The sequence below is a fragment of the Wyeomyia smithii genome, chromosome 1 (assembly GCF_029784165.1).
Source record: "Wyeomyia smithii strain HCP4-BCI-WySm-NY-G18 chromosome 1, ASM2978416v1, whole genome shotgun sequence".
In the NCBI taxonomy this organism is placed as follows: Eukaryota; Metazoa; Arthropoda; class Insecta; order Diptera; family Culicidae; genus Wyeomyia; species Wyeomyia smithii.
In genome coordinates this window covers 109,518,349-109,535,686 of record NC_073694.1, presented here as the reverse complement: position 1 = coordinate 109,535,686, position 17,338 = coordinate 109,518,349, and the positions used below count along the sequence as shown (strand labels likewise).

The window sequence follows — 17,338 nt, the reverse complement described above, 5'->3', positions numbered from 1 at the left end:
AACCCCCCATATTCGAATATTTATCGTTTGTGTGCGGTAGAGCGTAACGCTCCCGCAAAATGGACGACATGCAGGTGCAACTATTCCTGGATGTGGAAACAACTGGGGAAGAGATTGAGATCTCCCCCATCAATTCCCCTCTACCTTCCCCGCTACCTAGCCCCGTACCAAGGGTACCGGCAACACGGGTGAAAGCTTACCCAGATGCTGCGAAAGGTCCGTTCGTAGTTTACTTCAGGCCCATAAAGAAGCCTCTAAATATAATTCAAATCGGCAAGGACCTGGCAAAACAGTTTTCGGACGTAACCGAAATTACAAAGGTTAGACCGAACAAACTGCGAGTTGTTGTGAGTAGCTTGAAGCAAGCAAACGCAATTGCTAGCTACGAGCTCTTTACGAGAGAGTACCGCGTGTACATCCCTGCCAAGGACGTGGAGATCGACGGTGTGGTTACCGAAGAAAGCCTCACGGTCGATGACATTTTGCGTCACGGGGTTGGCTGCTTCAAGAGCCCCCTGATTCAAGATGTAAAGATACTGGATGTCAAGCAATTGCATTCAGTATCCATCGAAGAAGGGAAGAAGAAATTCTTCCCTTCGGATTCCTTTCGTGTAACATTCGCCGGATCCGCACTGCCGAACTACATCTCTTTGGACAGGGTTCGTCTGCCTGTACGCCTGTTCGTACCGCGGGTCATGCATTGCCAAAACTGCAAGCAGTTAGGTCATACAGCCACCTACTTCTGCAACAAGGCACGCTGCAGCAAGTGCGGAGGCAATCATGCTGAGACCGCTTGCAGTGAGGATACTGAAAAGTGTCTTTACTGCGAGGGAACTCGGCATGACCTTTCGGCGTGTCCCGCGTACGAACAGCGCGAGGAAAAAATAAAGCGTTCCCTCAAGGAACGATCAAAGCGCTCTTTCGCAGAAATGCTGAAGAGTGCTGAGCCACCCTCGACAGGAAACATCTTTTCCTTTTTGCCAACCGATGAGGGTACATCCGACGATCCCGTCGAAGGGTGTTCTTATGCCATGCCAGAAGGATCTAGGAAGAGGAGAATGATCAACTCTCCTAATCTTTCTCGCAGAGGTTGCAAGATAACCCCTAGCGGAATGACCAATAAGCCAACACAAAAAGGAAGCGGTGAAGAAAAACCGAAGCAAGTGCCTCCCGATTTTAATTTTAAATCAAACCAGGAGTACCCACCGCTTCCTGGGGCACCAAAAACCCCTCGTGCACCCATTTCTCGATCAGAAGATAAAAAAGAAACAGGGTTCATAAAATTTTCTGATATTGTAGACTGGATATTTAAAACATTCAACATACCAGATCCCCTACAAAATATTCTTCTTGCCCTTCTCCCTACAGTGAAAACCTTTTTGATGCAACTAGCAGCAACTTGGCCCCTCATTTCAGCTATCATATCTTTCGATGACTAATACGGCGAAAGAGGTTAGGATTTTTTTCACTGTATTACAGTGGAATTGCAGAAGTATCATCCCCAAATTCGATTTATTTTCTCATTTGATGAATACATACAATTGTGACGCATTTGCGCTCTGTGAAACCTTTCTCAATTCAAACGATCAACTCAATTTCCACGATTTTACAATATACGTCGAGATCGAGACTCACACGGTGGAGGGGTACTTTTAGGGATTAAAAAGTGCTATTCCTTCTTCCGAATCGACCTCCCCTCGATCTCGAGTATTGAAGTTGTTGCCATTCAAACGAATATGAATGGAAAAGACCTATGCCTTGTTTCGTTATATATGCCTCCATCCGCGCGGATTGAACAGAAGCATCTCACTGATATATCAGAGTTGCTTCCCGCGCCTTTTTTGATATTGGGAGATTTTAATTCTCACTGTTCGCTATGGGGGTCGCTGTACGACGACAACCGATCTTCTTTAATCTGTAACTTGATCGACGACTTCAATATGACAGTTTTGAATACTGGGGAAGCGACACGTGTACCTAATCCTCCAGCACGTGAAAGCGTGCTTGACCTATCCCTTTGCTCGACATCACTAGCGTTAGATTGCCGGTGGAAAGTAATCAACGATCCCCACGGTAGTGATCATCTTCCAATCGTTATATCAATTGCTAATGGTTCAACTCCCCCGAACCCAATCAATATTTCCTACGACCTTACACGTAATATTGATTGGAAGTATTATAAGTCTATTATAGCGCAATCTATCGAGACTCACGAGGAACTTCCTCCGGAGGAAGAATACGCGTTCTTAGCTGGCTTGATAATCGACGCCGCGACTCAAGCTCAGACGAAACCGATACCCGGGGTAACGATTAGACAGCGCCCTCCCAACAAATGGTGGGACAAAGAGTGCTCTGAGCTGTACGCGCGAAGGTCCGCGGCGTATAAGGACTACCGGGAGTACGGCACTGTCAACCTGCTTCGAAAGTACGAGGCACTGGGCAGGCAGATGAAGAGCTTAGTAAAGGCGAAAAAACGCGGGTACTGGCGGCGGTTCGTAAACGCGTTGTCCAGGGAAACAGCGATGAGCACTCTTTGGGATACCGCCAGGCGCATGCGGAACCGTGACGTTTCGAATGAAAGCGAGGAGTATTCAGATCGCTGGATACTCGATTTTGCCAAAAATGTCTGTCCAGACTCTGTACCGGAACAGAAAACCTTTCGCGACGCGTTATTAGTAACTACGGAAGAGCCTCCATTTTCGATGTTGGAATTTTCAATGGCTCTCCTGTCGTGCAACAATAAGGCTCCAGGGTTAGATAGAATAAAATTCAACCTGTTGAAGAATCTACCCGACTCTGCAAAAAGACGCTTGTTGAATTTGTTCAACAAGTTTCTTGAGCTAAATATTGTTCCGCATGACTGGAGGGAGGTAAAAGTCATTGCTATTCGGAAACCCGGGAAACCTGCCTCTGATCACAATTCATATAGGCCGATTGCGATGCTCTCTTGCCTCCGGAAATTATTGGAGAAAATGATCCTCTTACGGTTAGACAAATGGGTCGAAACAAACGGGTTACTTTCAGATACTCAATTTGGCTTTCGCCGGGGCAAAGGGACGAACGATTGCCTAGCGTTGCTTTCTACTGAAATTCAACTAGCCTTTGCTCGAAAAGAGCAAATGGCTTCTGCGTTCATGGATATTAAGGGGGCTTTTGACTCTGTCTCTGTAGAAGTTTTAAGCGCGAAACTTCATTCGCAGGGACTTTCACCAAATTTGAATAACTGTTTGCTCAACTTGTTGTCAGAAAAGCATATGTATTTCTCACATGGCGATTCGACAACTTCCCGAATTAGTTACATGGGCCTTCCCCAGGGCTCATGTTTAAGTCCTCTCTTATATAATTTTTACGTCAATGACATCGATGAATGTCTTGCAAATTCATGCACGCTAAGGCAACTTGCAGACGATAGCGTTGTATCCATTACTGGTAGCGAGGCTAGCGATCTGCAAGGACCATTGCAAGATACCTTAGACAATTTGTCTGATTGGGCTCTTAAGCTGGGTATCGAATTCTCTCCGGAGAAAACCGAGTTGGTCGTTTTTTCTAGGAAGCATAACCCAGCTCAGCTGCAGCTCCTACTAACGGGTAAAACGATCTCTCAGGTTTTAGTCGCTAAATATCTCGGGGTCTGGTTCTCCAAATGCAGCTGGGCTTGTCATATTAGGTATCTGACACAAAAATGCCAACAGAGGATTAATTTTCTTCGTACGATTACCGGAACTTGGTGGGGTGCTCACCCAGGAGACCTTCTAAGGTTATACCAAACAACGATATTGTCAGTTCTTGAGTACGGCTGTTTCTGCTTTCGCTCCACCGCGAACACGCACATTATAAAATTAGAGAGAATACAATATCGTTGTTTGCGTATTGCCTTGGGTTGCATGCAGTCGACCCATACGATGAGTCTTGAAGTGTTAGCGGGTATTCTTCCGTTGAAACATCGTTTTTGGAATCTCTCTTACCGGTTGCTAATTCGATGCACAGTTATGAACCCATTAGTAATTGAAAATTTCGAGAGGTTGGTCGACCTTCAATCTCAATCCAGATTTATGACTTTATATGTTGACTATATGGCTCAAGATATTAATCCTTCTTCATACGATTCCTCCAATGTCGCACTTTTAGCTACTTCTAATAATGCTATATTCTTCGACACCACCATGAAACAAGACATTTCTGGTATCCCGGATCAATTGCGACCCCAAGAGATCCCTAAGATTTTTTCCAATAAGTTTAAACATGTTAGTTATGATAAAAGGTTTTTCACTGACGGATCTAATCTAGATGAGTCCACTGGCTTCGGTGTTTTCCACGAAAATTTTACCGCCTCCTACAAACTCGATGCTCCTGCTTCCGTGTACGTCGCAGAACTTGCTGCTATTCAGTACTCTCTTGGAATCATCGAAACCCTACCCATAGACCACTACTTCATCTTCACAGATAGTCTCAGTGCCATTGAGGCTCTGCGATCAATGAAGCCTGTGAAGCACACCCCGTATTTCCTGGGGAAAATACGGCGGTTTTTAAGTGCTTTAACAGATAAAAATTACCGGGTTACCTTAGCGTGGGTCCCTTCTCATTGCTCGATTCCGGGTAACGAAAAGGCTGACTCTTTAGCTAAGGTGGGTGCTATTGACGGCGATATTTATGAAAGACCAATTGCTTATGATGAATTTTATAGCATTTTGCGTCAGAGAACACTCAACAGTTGGCAATCATCATGGAACTCAGATGAACTGGGACGGTGGCTACATTCCATTTTTCCTAAGGTATCGACGAAAGCATGGTTCAAGGGGTTGGATGTAGGTCGGGACTTCATTCGCGTGATGTCCAGACTTATGTCCAATCACTATACGTTAAACACGCATCTCTTTCGTATAGGGCTTGTAGACAGTAATCACTGCGTTTGTGGCGATGGCTACCATGACATCGAGCATGTTGTTTGGTCGTGTACCGAATACTGTGGTGTTAGGTCTGAGCTTATAGATTCCCTTCGGGCCCGAGGAAAACAACCGAACGTACCCGTTAGAGACATTCTGGGAAGCGGTGATCTCCAGTACATGACACAGCTATACGTGTTCATAAAACACGCTGGTATTAAAATATGAAACTCTTCTATCTATTTGTTGGATTACCATTCCCTCTACACGCTGAAAGAAGATGATACACTAAGCTGGAGACACTCAAACGAAGATTCGGCATCTTTATGTTCACGCAGACACCTCAGTCCAAACTGCTCAAATAGAACATCACTGCTTAGCCATGTACAAATAAATAAATCGTATAACTCAATATAGTTAAAATCAAAATTGTAAGCTAGCTCGTAGTCGGCCGCGAGAATAAAGAAAAGGCCTCCTTCTTTTCCCTGCTAATTTAGAATTTAAAAAAAATGTACTTGGCTCAGTTAAACATAAATTGTATCGTGCCGTGTCAAATAAACTATTTAAAAACCAAATATATATATATATATATATATATATATATATATATATATATATATATATATATATATATATATATATATATATATATATATATATATATATATATATATATATATATATATATATATATATATATATATATATATATATATATATATATATATATATATATATATATATATATATATATAACTAAACATATAAAAATGCAGCTCTGTATGCCTGTCTGATTCACATAGGCTTGCCCCCTCGTTCGTTACAAAATACGCTTTCAAGACAAGTGAATTACTCTCGTGCCCCCGGTTCTCCTACACAACAACAGCTAGCAGCACGGCAGTCCCTGGCTAAGGAGCTTCCTCGGTTTTCCGGTAGTCCCGCTGATTGGCCGATGTTTATATCGTACTATAACTACACTTAGGAACTTAATGATTCGGTGAAACCATTTTCGCCATTGAAGCTACCGGTGCGAGTCAGTGTGAGATTGCACTGTCGGAGGTGGATCGACGAGCGCTTTCCATCGTGGAAGCCACTACTAGACGAAAGGATAGTCGTTTTAAAACGGGATTACTATGGAGAGAAGATGATATAGAATTCCCGGACAGTTATACAATGGCTGAACGTCGCTTAGAATGCCTTGAGCGACGAATGAATCGTGAGCCGGCATTGAAAAACAACCTACATAAACAAATTCTGGGATACGAGGCGAAGGGATACGCACACAACGCATCGAAGGCAGAATTGAATGCTGCTGATCCGCGAAGGGTGTGGTATCTGCCAGTTGGTGCTGTGACAAGTCCTAAAAAACCATGGGAAGTCCGGATCATCTGGGATGCTCTCTCCCGGCCGTCCTGTTTCGTCTCCGTCGATACGGCGTGGCAGTAACATCTGACATCCAAGAGGTGTTTCATCGAATTTTGATTAAAGATGAAGACAAACACTCTCAACGTTTTTTATGGCGTAGCCATCCCTCGGAAAAACATTCGGTTTATCTGATGGATGTGGCCACTTTCGATAGTACCTGCTCGCCGGCATCCGCGCAATTTGTAAAAACCTTGAACGCCGAGCTCTATCCGGAGGTGTCAAGGGCGATACCGACTGACCACTACGTCGACGATTATTTTAGCAAGTTAGTTTTGGTTCGGAAGAGGAGGCAGTAAATGTTGCTAATGACGTTAGATACGTACACGGTGAAGCAGGATTCAAGCTGCACAATTGGCGATCGGGCAGAAAATCAGTTCTGGAGCAACTATGTGAAGTGCAGTCGGAAACAAATAAATGGCTGAGCCTAGACGACGGGATGAAAGTGAAAGAGTATTAGGCATGATTTGGAGTCCGTTAACTGATGAGCTAAGCTTCTGCACCCAGATGACGGAAGAGATGCAAACGCTGATTCGAACAACCACTTGGCCAACAAAGAGGCAGGTGCTGTGGTGCGTTATGACGCTCTTTGACCCGCTGGGTCTTCTTTCGCCATTCATCATTCATGGCAAAACACTCATTTAGGATCTGTGGCGAGCAGGAACTGAATGAGACGAGCAAGTCAGTGATGAGATTTTCGAAAAGTGGCAGATGGTTGGTTACATCACGAATATTCGAATCCAAAGATGCTATTTCCCTCAAGCTACTGAAAAAACCTACGTGAATATTTTCGGTGACGCAAGTGAGGTAGCGTATGCGTGTGCCGTATATTTACGAACTTATGATCAAGACGGCAATCCTCAGTGCAGTTTGATAGCTGCAAAATCGAAAGTAGCTCCGTTGAAGCCCTGGTCGATTCCCATATTGGAGTTACAAGGATGTGTTTTGGGAGTTCGATGGTCGAAATTCGTCCGAGACAATCACGATGTTCCCGTTATCAACATAATATATTGGACCGACTCTAGAACGGCGCTAGCCTGGATAAAAGCAGATCCGCGCAACTATAAGCAGTTTGTTTCATGCCGAGTGGGCGAAATTCTGGAGCACACGGTATCCAGTGATTGGCGGTGGGTACCGTCTAAATGCAACCCGGCGGACGAAGCAACAAATGGGACAGCGGGCCGTACTTCGATCAGTGCAGTAAGTGGTTTCAAGGACCGAACTTTTCACTTCTCCTAGATTCCGAGTGGCCGCGGGCTGAAGAACCCGTTGCTGACACAAACGAAGAAATGCGAACATCGATCTTACACCACTACTCAGACGAGCCGGTTCTAAACGTTGGCCGGTTTTCGAATTGGAACAGGATGCTGCGAGCAGCTGCAGATGCACTGCGCTTCAGTCATATCTTACCTTACCAATCAGACGAGAGCCGTGGTGGCTCGTGCTGTATCAAGAATTTGTCGCCATGTTGCTCGGTTTTGGGCTGTGTTTCGCCAGTTCCCCAGGCGTCTTATCACCCGCAAGTCTTCTTCGATCTGATCGAGCCATCGTGCACGCTGCGCCCCTATATTTCTGGTGCCAGTAGGGTTGCTGAAGAGAAGTGATTTCACAGGGTTGTCGTCCGGTATCCTTACGACGTGACCGGCCCACCGCAACCTATTGACTTTCGCCAGGTGTGCAATGGAATTCTCTCCACGCAGCGCGTGCAGTTCGTGGTTCATTCGCCGTCGCACTTCTCCGTCGTCCGTCTGTACTCCACCGTAGATAGTCCGCAGCACCTTCCGTTCAAAAACTCCAAGAGCGTTAAGGTCCTCCGCGAGAAGCGTTGTTGTCTCGATCCCGTAAAGGACTACCGGTCTTATCAGGGTTTTGTACAGCGTCAACTTCGTGTGTCGTCGCACTCGATCCGATCGAAGTGTCTTCCGAAGTGAAAAGTAGGCACGATTTCCTGTCTGGATGCATCTCTGGATCTCTTTGCTGGTGTTATTGTCGGCGGTCACCATCGACCACCTCAAGCTCATCACCGTGCACAGAGACTTGAGTTGGGAGGCTGATGTTGTTCTCCTTGGAGCCTCTCACTCGCATGTATTTTGTTTTTGACGCATTTATCCGCAGTCCGGTCCATCCAGCTTCGGCCTTCAGTCGGGCGTAAGTTTCCTCCGCCGTTACAAAGTTACGTGATATGATGTCGAAGTCATCCGCGAAGCCTAGAAGCTGAACAGACTTTGTGAAAATTGTGCCCCTCGTGTCGATGCCCGCCCTCCGGATCACACCCTCAAGGGCGATGTTAAACAGTAAACAGGAAAGTCCATCACCTTGTCTCAACCCTCTGCGCGATTCAAAGGGACTCGAGAGTACCCCCGAAACACGCACGTAGCACATCACTTGCGTCATGGTGGCTTTGATCAGTCGAGTCAGTTTATCCGGAAATCCGTTGTCGAGCATGATCTGCCATAGCTGTTCTTGATCGACTGTATCAATGGATAATACCCCTTAAGCGCTCATATTAACAGAAGTATATATGGTGAATCCAAGATTTTTCGCTTATTGGGAACAGGCTTAGATTACGACACACTAGCCTTATATTTAAACTTTCAAGCCCTTAAACTTAAAAAAAAAACATAAAAGTATCGGTATATTGATTGAACTTACTTACATCGGTATAAATTACAGGAGTGGCAATTGATGTGATCAATCCTTTGCTACGAACAGAGTTACATTCCTCCGGAGATAGTTCTTCAACGCAGCACGACTCTGGAACCTTATAGATGACATTCAACTTTGAAATTGCAATATTTATAAAAGATGAACGATCAGCATTGTTATAAACACTACTTTGCCAATCGTTTGGGCCTTCTGCACCACAGCAATGGAACTAAAAATGAGATGAAAAGTTACATGTTAATATTTAATTTCTTTATGGTATGAGGATGTCATGATTCTTTCATTAAATCACTACTGTGAACCAACTAAGTGCAAAGTGTGCATTATAGTTTTTTTTACATAACGTTTATTTGATACGGAAAAATACATAAAATGTTCAACGGAGCCAGATAATCTTATTTCAAGGGTATCTTATAAGCTAAATGCAATTTTTGTTATCCTCGTTACCAACGACGAGCTAAAACTAAAACTTTGATCCATGTTTTTCTTTAATCAGTGGTTCAATTTGTTATATGGACACCCTGATGCTTTTAGTCATAAATCAGCATCATGTTTGTCATGTTCCACTGAGCCAGGAAATCATGAATTGGGACATATGTAGGGTTGTATACCGCGGGCCCTAAGGGAATTCAAATTACGTGTTCAATGTCATGATAACTCAATCCGCTAACACAATGATGGCTGTCCGTGAGCCCTATACGCTGCCCGTAGTGGTTGGACATAATTCGAGACATCACGCGAATGAAATCTCGTCCTACCCCCTGAACCAAGATTTGATAGATACCTTGGGGATGGTGCTGTGTAGCCACCTTCCCACAGTAAGGTAATCTGAGAAGATTTTTCGGATTTACCTTCTTCATAGATCGGAGAGCCTCAATAGAACTGAGACTATCCGTAAAGATAAAGTAATGGTCTATGGGCATTTTTTCGATAATCCCAATAGTATACTGAGCAGCGGCCAGTTTTGCGACAAAAACAAAAGCAGGATTATCGAGCTTGTATGAGACTTTAAAACGGGTATTGAAGATAGCGAAGCCAGTGAACCCGTTGAGAAGTGATCCGTCAGTATAAAAAGCATTATCGCAGTTGATACTTTCATATTTGTTAATGAATATTTTAGGGACCTGCTGCACGCGTAAATAATCCGGGAGGATTCAACGAGTTTTTTTCTATCATGGATATATCAAAAAACGCAGTAGAACCAGAAGTATCTAACAAGTTGACACGATTGGAGATGTACAAAAAAGGATTAATACTTAGGGACATGTGATTGAAATACAATGACATGGTCCCACCTCATACCCCTACATCGGTTTGAGCTGGTCGATTTATCTATGAAAGATATTATTTAGAGACATACAATGTAACCAGTGGCAAACACATAACGGACTGGTTATGAATACAGACATAGTAATCCTTCAAAATAATACCAATAATTTGAAAATAAAAAAAAACCATTTTCCAATAACATCATTAATCCAAGGCTCATCCAAAACATTTCCAACCCGAAAATTATCTGGATTTGGTTAGGAATCGAACCTAACATTTAGGAGCTTTACCTAATCAGAATTGGTTCTGGAAAACGATCCAGAACTATGAGAGAGATCCAATGATACTATAGTTCTTGATAACGAGTTTTACAGTCCACAGGCAAACCCAAGCCTTTTCAGTTTTTTCTCCGAACCCTGTGTTCTAAATCGTGAAAACAATTCAATATTAAAAATCTTGATGAAAATATATATACAAACCAAAAAGCAACTTATAAACCCGATATGCCTTTTGTTTCAATTTCAGGGGTTTAACCCTGATGTACTTAGTATCCAGATTGTCTATGTCAGTGGCACGTGCATGGCTCAAACATGTGAAGTCAACTCTTTTTTTTTTAAACTTTACTATTTATTATTACTAGCTATAGGGTAACGGGGGTATTTTGGCCAGCTTTGGGAAGTGTTCGCACAGTTCATTAAAAACAAGAACAGTTTTTCAACATAAATAACTACTCTATTATACTATTGTTAAAAGCTAAGTGTCTATTTTAATATACACCATTCAACAATGCAATATATTGAAAAATATCTTAGAAATATCAAAGTTTCTACGAAGTACTAAAAACATATTTTGGTCCACCAAATTTTTACTTTGGCCCACCTTTATATCTAAAGACGTGTATGAAAATAGTTCGGACTAATTATATTTAAGATCATTGTTCAGTAACGAGAGAAATGGACTGTAAATTTGGTAATTCTTTCTAACAACAGAGCAAACGAAAAACACGTCACAACGGTTTGAAATTTTGTTGCCTTTTATTTTTATTTTTATTTTTGCTTGAGGTCTTGTACAAATTGCCACTTCGGAAGTCGTCCTTGCGAAATTTCATCGTAACTAGGTTCAGGAATCGCTTGGAACTCCCGCTCAATCATAAAATGTGCTGGAGTTAACGCGCGAAAGTCGTTCGGGTCGTCCGAAATAGGTGTAAGCGGACGTGAGTTAAGAATAGCCTCGATCTGGGCTAATGTTGTTGTTATCTGCTCATAAGTGAGCTTGTGTTCCCCGATCACCCTTTTGATATGAAATTTCAATGATTTTACCCCTGCTTCCCATATACCACCAAAGTGTGGGCTGCGAGGGGGAATAAATAACCATTCAATTGCCCTTCGAGTACAGTATTCATCCAAATGGCGTTGATGTTGTTCGTTACGAAACAACTCAGCAAGTTTTTTCATTTCATTGCTTGCCCTTTCGAAGTTTGTTGCATTATCCGAATATAATTTTGATACTTGCCCACTATGGCTTACCAATCGCTGGAGAGCACCAAGGAAGGCGTCCGTAGTCTGATCTGAAACTGCTTCTATGTGTAAAGCCCGAGTCGCCATACACACGAACACACATACGTATCCCTTTGTTATCTGTGGATTCCTAAAAGTACTTGAAAGAAACTTAAATGGTCCAGCAAAATCAAGTCCTGTGTGCGCAAATACAGGTGACTGCTGCACGCGGTAGGATGGAAGCTCTCCAATCAATTGAGAAGCTCTTATCGGTCTCGACCGGAAACACACAACACAACTATGTATTGTCTTTCGAATTCTATCCTTTGCTTTAATAGGCCAATACTGCTGCCTCTCTATTGCTAATAATCCTCGCTGCCCAATATGCATGGAAGTACAGTGAAGATGTCTTATCAATGTTTTCGTGAAGGAATGTTTAGCTGGTAGTAAGGCTTGGTGCTTGCTCTCATAAGGAATTTGCGCATGTTTGAGACGACCGCCTACACGAAGAATTCCATTGCTGGAATAAAAAAAATTAGGTTACGCAGCGGATTTTTCAATTCACCACCTCGTCTTAATAAATTTAACTCCATATCAAATGCCTCTGATTGCACCAAACGAATCATCAAAACTTCGCCACGACCTAACTCGTCCACTGTGATAGGCCCCTTCCTTAACTCTGAACATTTGCTTCGTATATAGTCACAAAAACGAATGACATACGCTAAAGCGCGATGAAGTACAACAAATCGACTGATTCTATCAAAAATTGTTACTGTAACCTGCTTCAAAACAGCAGACAATGTTGTTAGTTTCAATTCTGGCAAGCTGGTTTCAAGTATATTTACTGGTTGTTCAATTTCGAGAAAAACACCTTGAAAAATGGGTGGCCCTTTCCACCACATTGAAGCACTTTCTAAATCCTTGGGTTGAACGCCACGAGATATAAGGTCCGCTGGATTATCCTCGGATGGAATATAGCGCCATTTGAACTCTTTTGTAAGCTGCTGTACTTCTCCAACCCGATTTCCTACGTACAACGATAAAATATAAGTAAGGGGCCATCCCCATACCACGTGGACAGATTTATAACGATTTTGACCCCCCCTCCTCCCCCTCCGTGGACAATTGTAATGATGCACTGGAGCCACAAATCGACTTCAGACACCATTATGAATTGTAGGATGGCAACTTGTGGTTTCTGGAAAACAGCCAAAAATGGCCGATTTCCGTCTAACATGAGTATCTCCGGATCTAGAATGATACACAGCAGCTGAAATCCAAAATGATCAAATTACACCCAATATAGGTGTTTTTTCAACCAGAATGACGCTCAGAGGCCAGAAATTATATTAAATACCATTTTGAAATCCAAGATGGCGACTTCCGGTTTGTGAAAAACAGCCTAAAATAACCAATTACCATCCAAAATGAGTATCTCTGGAACCAGAATGATGCAATGAGCTAACAATTGACCTCAGGCACCATTTTGAATCGCTAAATGGCAACTTATAGGAAACAGTCGAAAATGACCAAATAATACTCAACATGAATATTTCCGTAATCGAGATGATGCATAGAAACCAAACATTGACACTTGACACCATTTTGAATTTAAAGACGACCACTGTTAGTTTCTGAAAAACAACCAAAATAACTAAATACCTCCCAATATGGGTATTTCCGGTGTAGGATTGATGCCAGAAAATTTGCTGAAAATGACCGAATACCACCCAATATGAATATATTCAGAATTAGGGCGATGTACAGAAGCCAAAAGTCGAGAATGTTGTCATTTCGATAAAAACAAGAAAACCGATAAACCAAACGATTTGTCTTTTGACTTTGATCATATCCTATGGCCGATTCGTCGTGCATTTGCAGACTTTGAACACATCGCAAGGAATCAATGACTTTGGAACGTTCAAATAGTACAAAACCACATTTAAATTATGTTGAGGCCACATAAATATATCAATTAAAGCAGGTATAGTTTTAAATAGTCTTTGAATTTCTTTTCTTTCCATAAATTTTGAGCCACATATCAAATTGTTATGAAGTTTGTTATTTGTAAGTTTAAAAGATCGTTCATATGACACTAGTTATGTTCAAATAAGTCATGTGAAATAATAGACTTTCATTGTTTTATTAACAATTCAATACATAACGGTAGCTTAAGTTCAATTATAATCGAATGAAATGGGAACGTATAGGGCAGCCAAACTTTGAAACCGCGTGTTCAATCATAATTCATCAGATAACCCTTAACTAGCCCGCTCATCTGATAATAATATTGATCAAATCGGTTGTGTAGTTTTTGAGATAATGAAGTTTCGTGATTTTCACATTTTAGTACTTTACAGACGAAGTTACAGTCCGATTGCAGTAAAATTCAGTAGGGTGTTACGAGGCAGCTAGACTTATTAGTTGACACTAATTTTGTGGAAATCGGGTCAGCCATCTTTGAGAAAAGTGAGTGAGAATAAAAATCTGCACATACACACACACACATACACACACACACATACACACACACACACACACACACACACACACACACACACACACACACATACAAAAAATGCTCAGCTCGTCGAGCTGAGTCGAGTGATATATGCCATTCGGCCTTTTGGAGCACTTTTATACTTTCGGTTTTGCAAGTGACTACTATACCTTTCTAGGAGAAAGGCAAAAAATTGTATGGACCGTGGACATTAGCCAACCCCACCCCCCCAAGCTGTCCGCGTGGTATGTGGATGGCCCCTAATCAATTGAGCTAGTAACTTTGCTGCCAACAATTCAGCCCGGGGGGTCGTTATCTTTTTCTGATTTACTGTTTTTCTCGGCAAAATTCGCGACTTACTGCACACTAGTGTCATTTCAATTGATCCATCCATTCTTAAAGAGCGTGCATAAATACATGCACCGAAGGCCTGATCGGACGCGGCAGAGAACCCATGGATTTCCACATGCTGCTCATCATCAACGAATATCCACCGTGGGACTCTGATATTGTTTAGTGTACGTAGCTGACTTTGAAAGTTAATCCATAAACGGTGTAATTTAGCAGGAACAGGTTGATTCCATTCAAGACCCAATGACCATAGATCGCGCATGATTAGTTTGGCTGTTGTCAGTACAGGCCCGACAAATCCTAATGGGTCATAGATTTCAGCAATCTGGCTAAGTATAAGTCTCTTCGTAAATTTACTCGTTATACATTTTTCTTCCTCAGGAACCACGAACATGAATTGATCATTGATTGGGTCCCAAGCGACACCCAATGTTTTCAAAATAATTTTGCCGTTTGCCTTGTCAATCATAAAGGTTTTTTCACGTTGCTCTATAGGAACGTCAGCGATAATGTCCTCTGAATTGGAACAAACCTTATGTGCTTCGAATCCACCCTTTTTAAGTAAATCGATGACTTCATTTTTTAACTGAATCGCTTCTTGCAATGTATTTGCTCCAAGCAGTGCATCGTCCATATAAAATGATTTTTGTATAGCATCAGCTGCAAGCGGATAATCTCGCACATGATCTTTCGCTAATTGGAGCAATGCCAAACCATATGTAACCGTCTGGAGATCGTAAACTCGTAAGGGTTGATTCTGTTCTTCTCGCCATATAATACGTTGGTATCGAACGTCGTCATGATGCACCATTATTTGACGGTACATCTTGGGTATATCCAATGTGAAAACCAATTTATACAAACGAAAGTTAGAAAGTATTGGTATCAAACTATTTTGTGCAACAGGCCCAACCATTTGAGTTTGATTGATCGAAATGCCAGAGCTTTATGCTGCTGACCCGTCGAAAACCACTCTTAATTTTGTAGTGGAACCTTCTGGCCTCAATACGTAATGATGAGGAAGATAATACGCTTTGCTGGGTTCGTCGTCTTTTACACATTTATTTTCTATCATATGTCCTAGCATTTCGTATTCACGCATGAACGTTATGTATTGCATCTTAACTTCCTTTGATTTATCAAGCCGTTTTTCGATGTCCATAAAACGCCTTTCGGCTATTTTTCTAGATTCTCCTAGTTGCATCTGTAGACCATTAAATGGAAGGCAAACTATAAAGCGCCCTTCTTTAGTTCGTTCGTAATTTTCCCGAAAATGTTGAATACAGTTTCCGTTGTTTAACTCGGTTGATGCTTCGGAGCCGCCATAAGATTCTATTTGCCAAAACTGCTTTATTATTTCGCTAATGTTGTCTTTATCGATTATGTTACAAAATGCACGATCTACGCCAGTTTGTTGTTTGGGAAGCGAACCACAGAACACCCATCCAAATTGAGTTTCTTGTAGAACCGTTTTACATCGCGGTATCTGAATCCGTCCCTTCCCGAGCAAATCAAAAATTATTTCGGCACCTAACAACATATCTCCTCGGTCGGGTACACCAAACTTCGGGTCGGCTAACTGGATCTCATCTGGAAACGTGAAGACAGCCTGGTCAATCCTCGTAAGTGGCAGATCACCAGTAATTCGTGGTACCACCAGAAATTCGAGATGAGCAACATAATCACTGGTGCGCGATTTAATCTTCGTGTTTATTTTGAAGCGAACCTTGGTTCGAATATCATTCAAACCACTCATAGAAAAATTTGCTGGCTGCCTTTTCAACATAAGAAGAGTTGCAAATTGTTCTGTAATGAAATTTGTATGTGATCCAGAGTCTAGTAGTACTCTACAATAATGCAACATATCTGATTTCCCGCACACCAATATTACAGCAGTAGACAGTATTATCTGTTTTTCATCGGCTTCGGATCGCGTACAAAAGGAAGATTTTTCTTCTGATTTTTCTGATTCGCCTATATGATCGTTGACTGCCTCTACCTTTTGCTTCGGCTCTTCAGCCGACTGCACTGGCGTCGACAGGTTTTCGTTTTTTCTCGGTTGAATTTCATCTTGATGTAGTAAAGTATGGTGACGTCGTTGACACCTCTTACACGAGTGTGTAGAAGTGCAGTTTGCTGTTCTATGCCCCCTTTGTAGACAATTGTAACAAACACCAATACGTCGTAGAGTATCATATCGTTCGGATGTTGCAGTTTTTTTGTAACTATCACATTTCCAAAGTTCGTGACTTCCAGAGCAATGGGGACATTTGTTAGTAGTAGTGACTATCGTATTCGCCCTCATCTTGAAGTCCCCCGATCGATTTGGTTTTATATTCTTTGTAGTCAGCTTCAAAACAGGTTGTATTTTTTCCAAAACACGACATCTATCACGTAAAAACTCTAGTGTAGATTCGTAAGTCGGTTGCTCATTTGAGTTCAGCTGTAACTCCCAAGCTTTACGTGTTTCTGAATCCAGCTTGGATGCGATTCTATTGACTAGCATACTTTGTCCCAATCCTGTAACTTCTATATCAAGATTTTGAGAGCTGTTACATTTTTCGTACACGAATCAATCAATTTTCGTAGATCATCCGCACATTCGCTAGTCAATTTTGGCAATTCAAAAAGCGCATCAATATGTTTATCGATTATTAAACGTCCATCCGCAAATCTTTCCGTTAGCATTAACCATGCTGCAGTATAATTATTGTTATTTATTATTTCTTGATCAATAATGCCTGCTGCTT

The 17,338-nt window shown here is 42.0% G+C and overlaps 1 protein-coding gene across 1 annotated transcript in view; it reads right to left on the bottom strand.

The window, feature by feature from the left end:
• LOC129718237 (tetraspanin-2-like) overlaps positions 1-17,338 on the bottom strand; it is a 211,968-nt gene that overhangs the window by 56,636 nt on the left and 137,994 nt on the right. Inside the window, exon 4 of the mRNA XM_055668813.1 lies at positions 8,962-9,180. Coding sequence (XP_055524788.1) covers positions 8,962-9,180 — 219 coding nt within the window. The remainder of the gene's footprint in view (positions 1-8,961; positions 9,181-17,338) is intronic.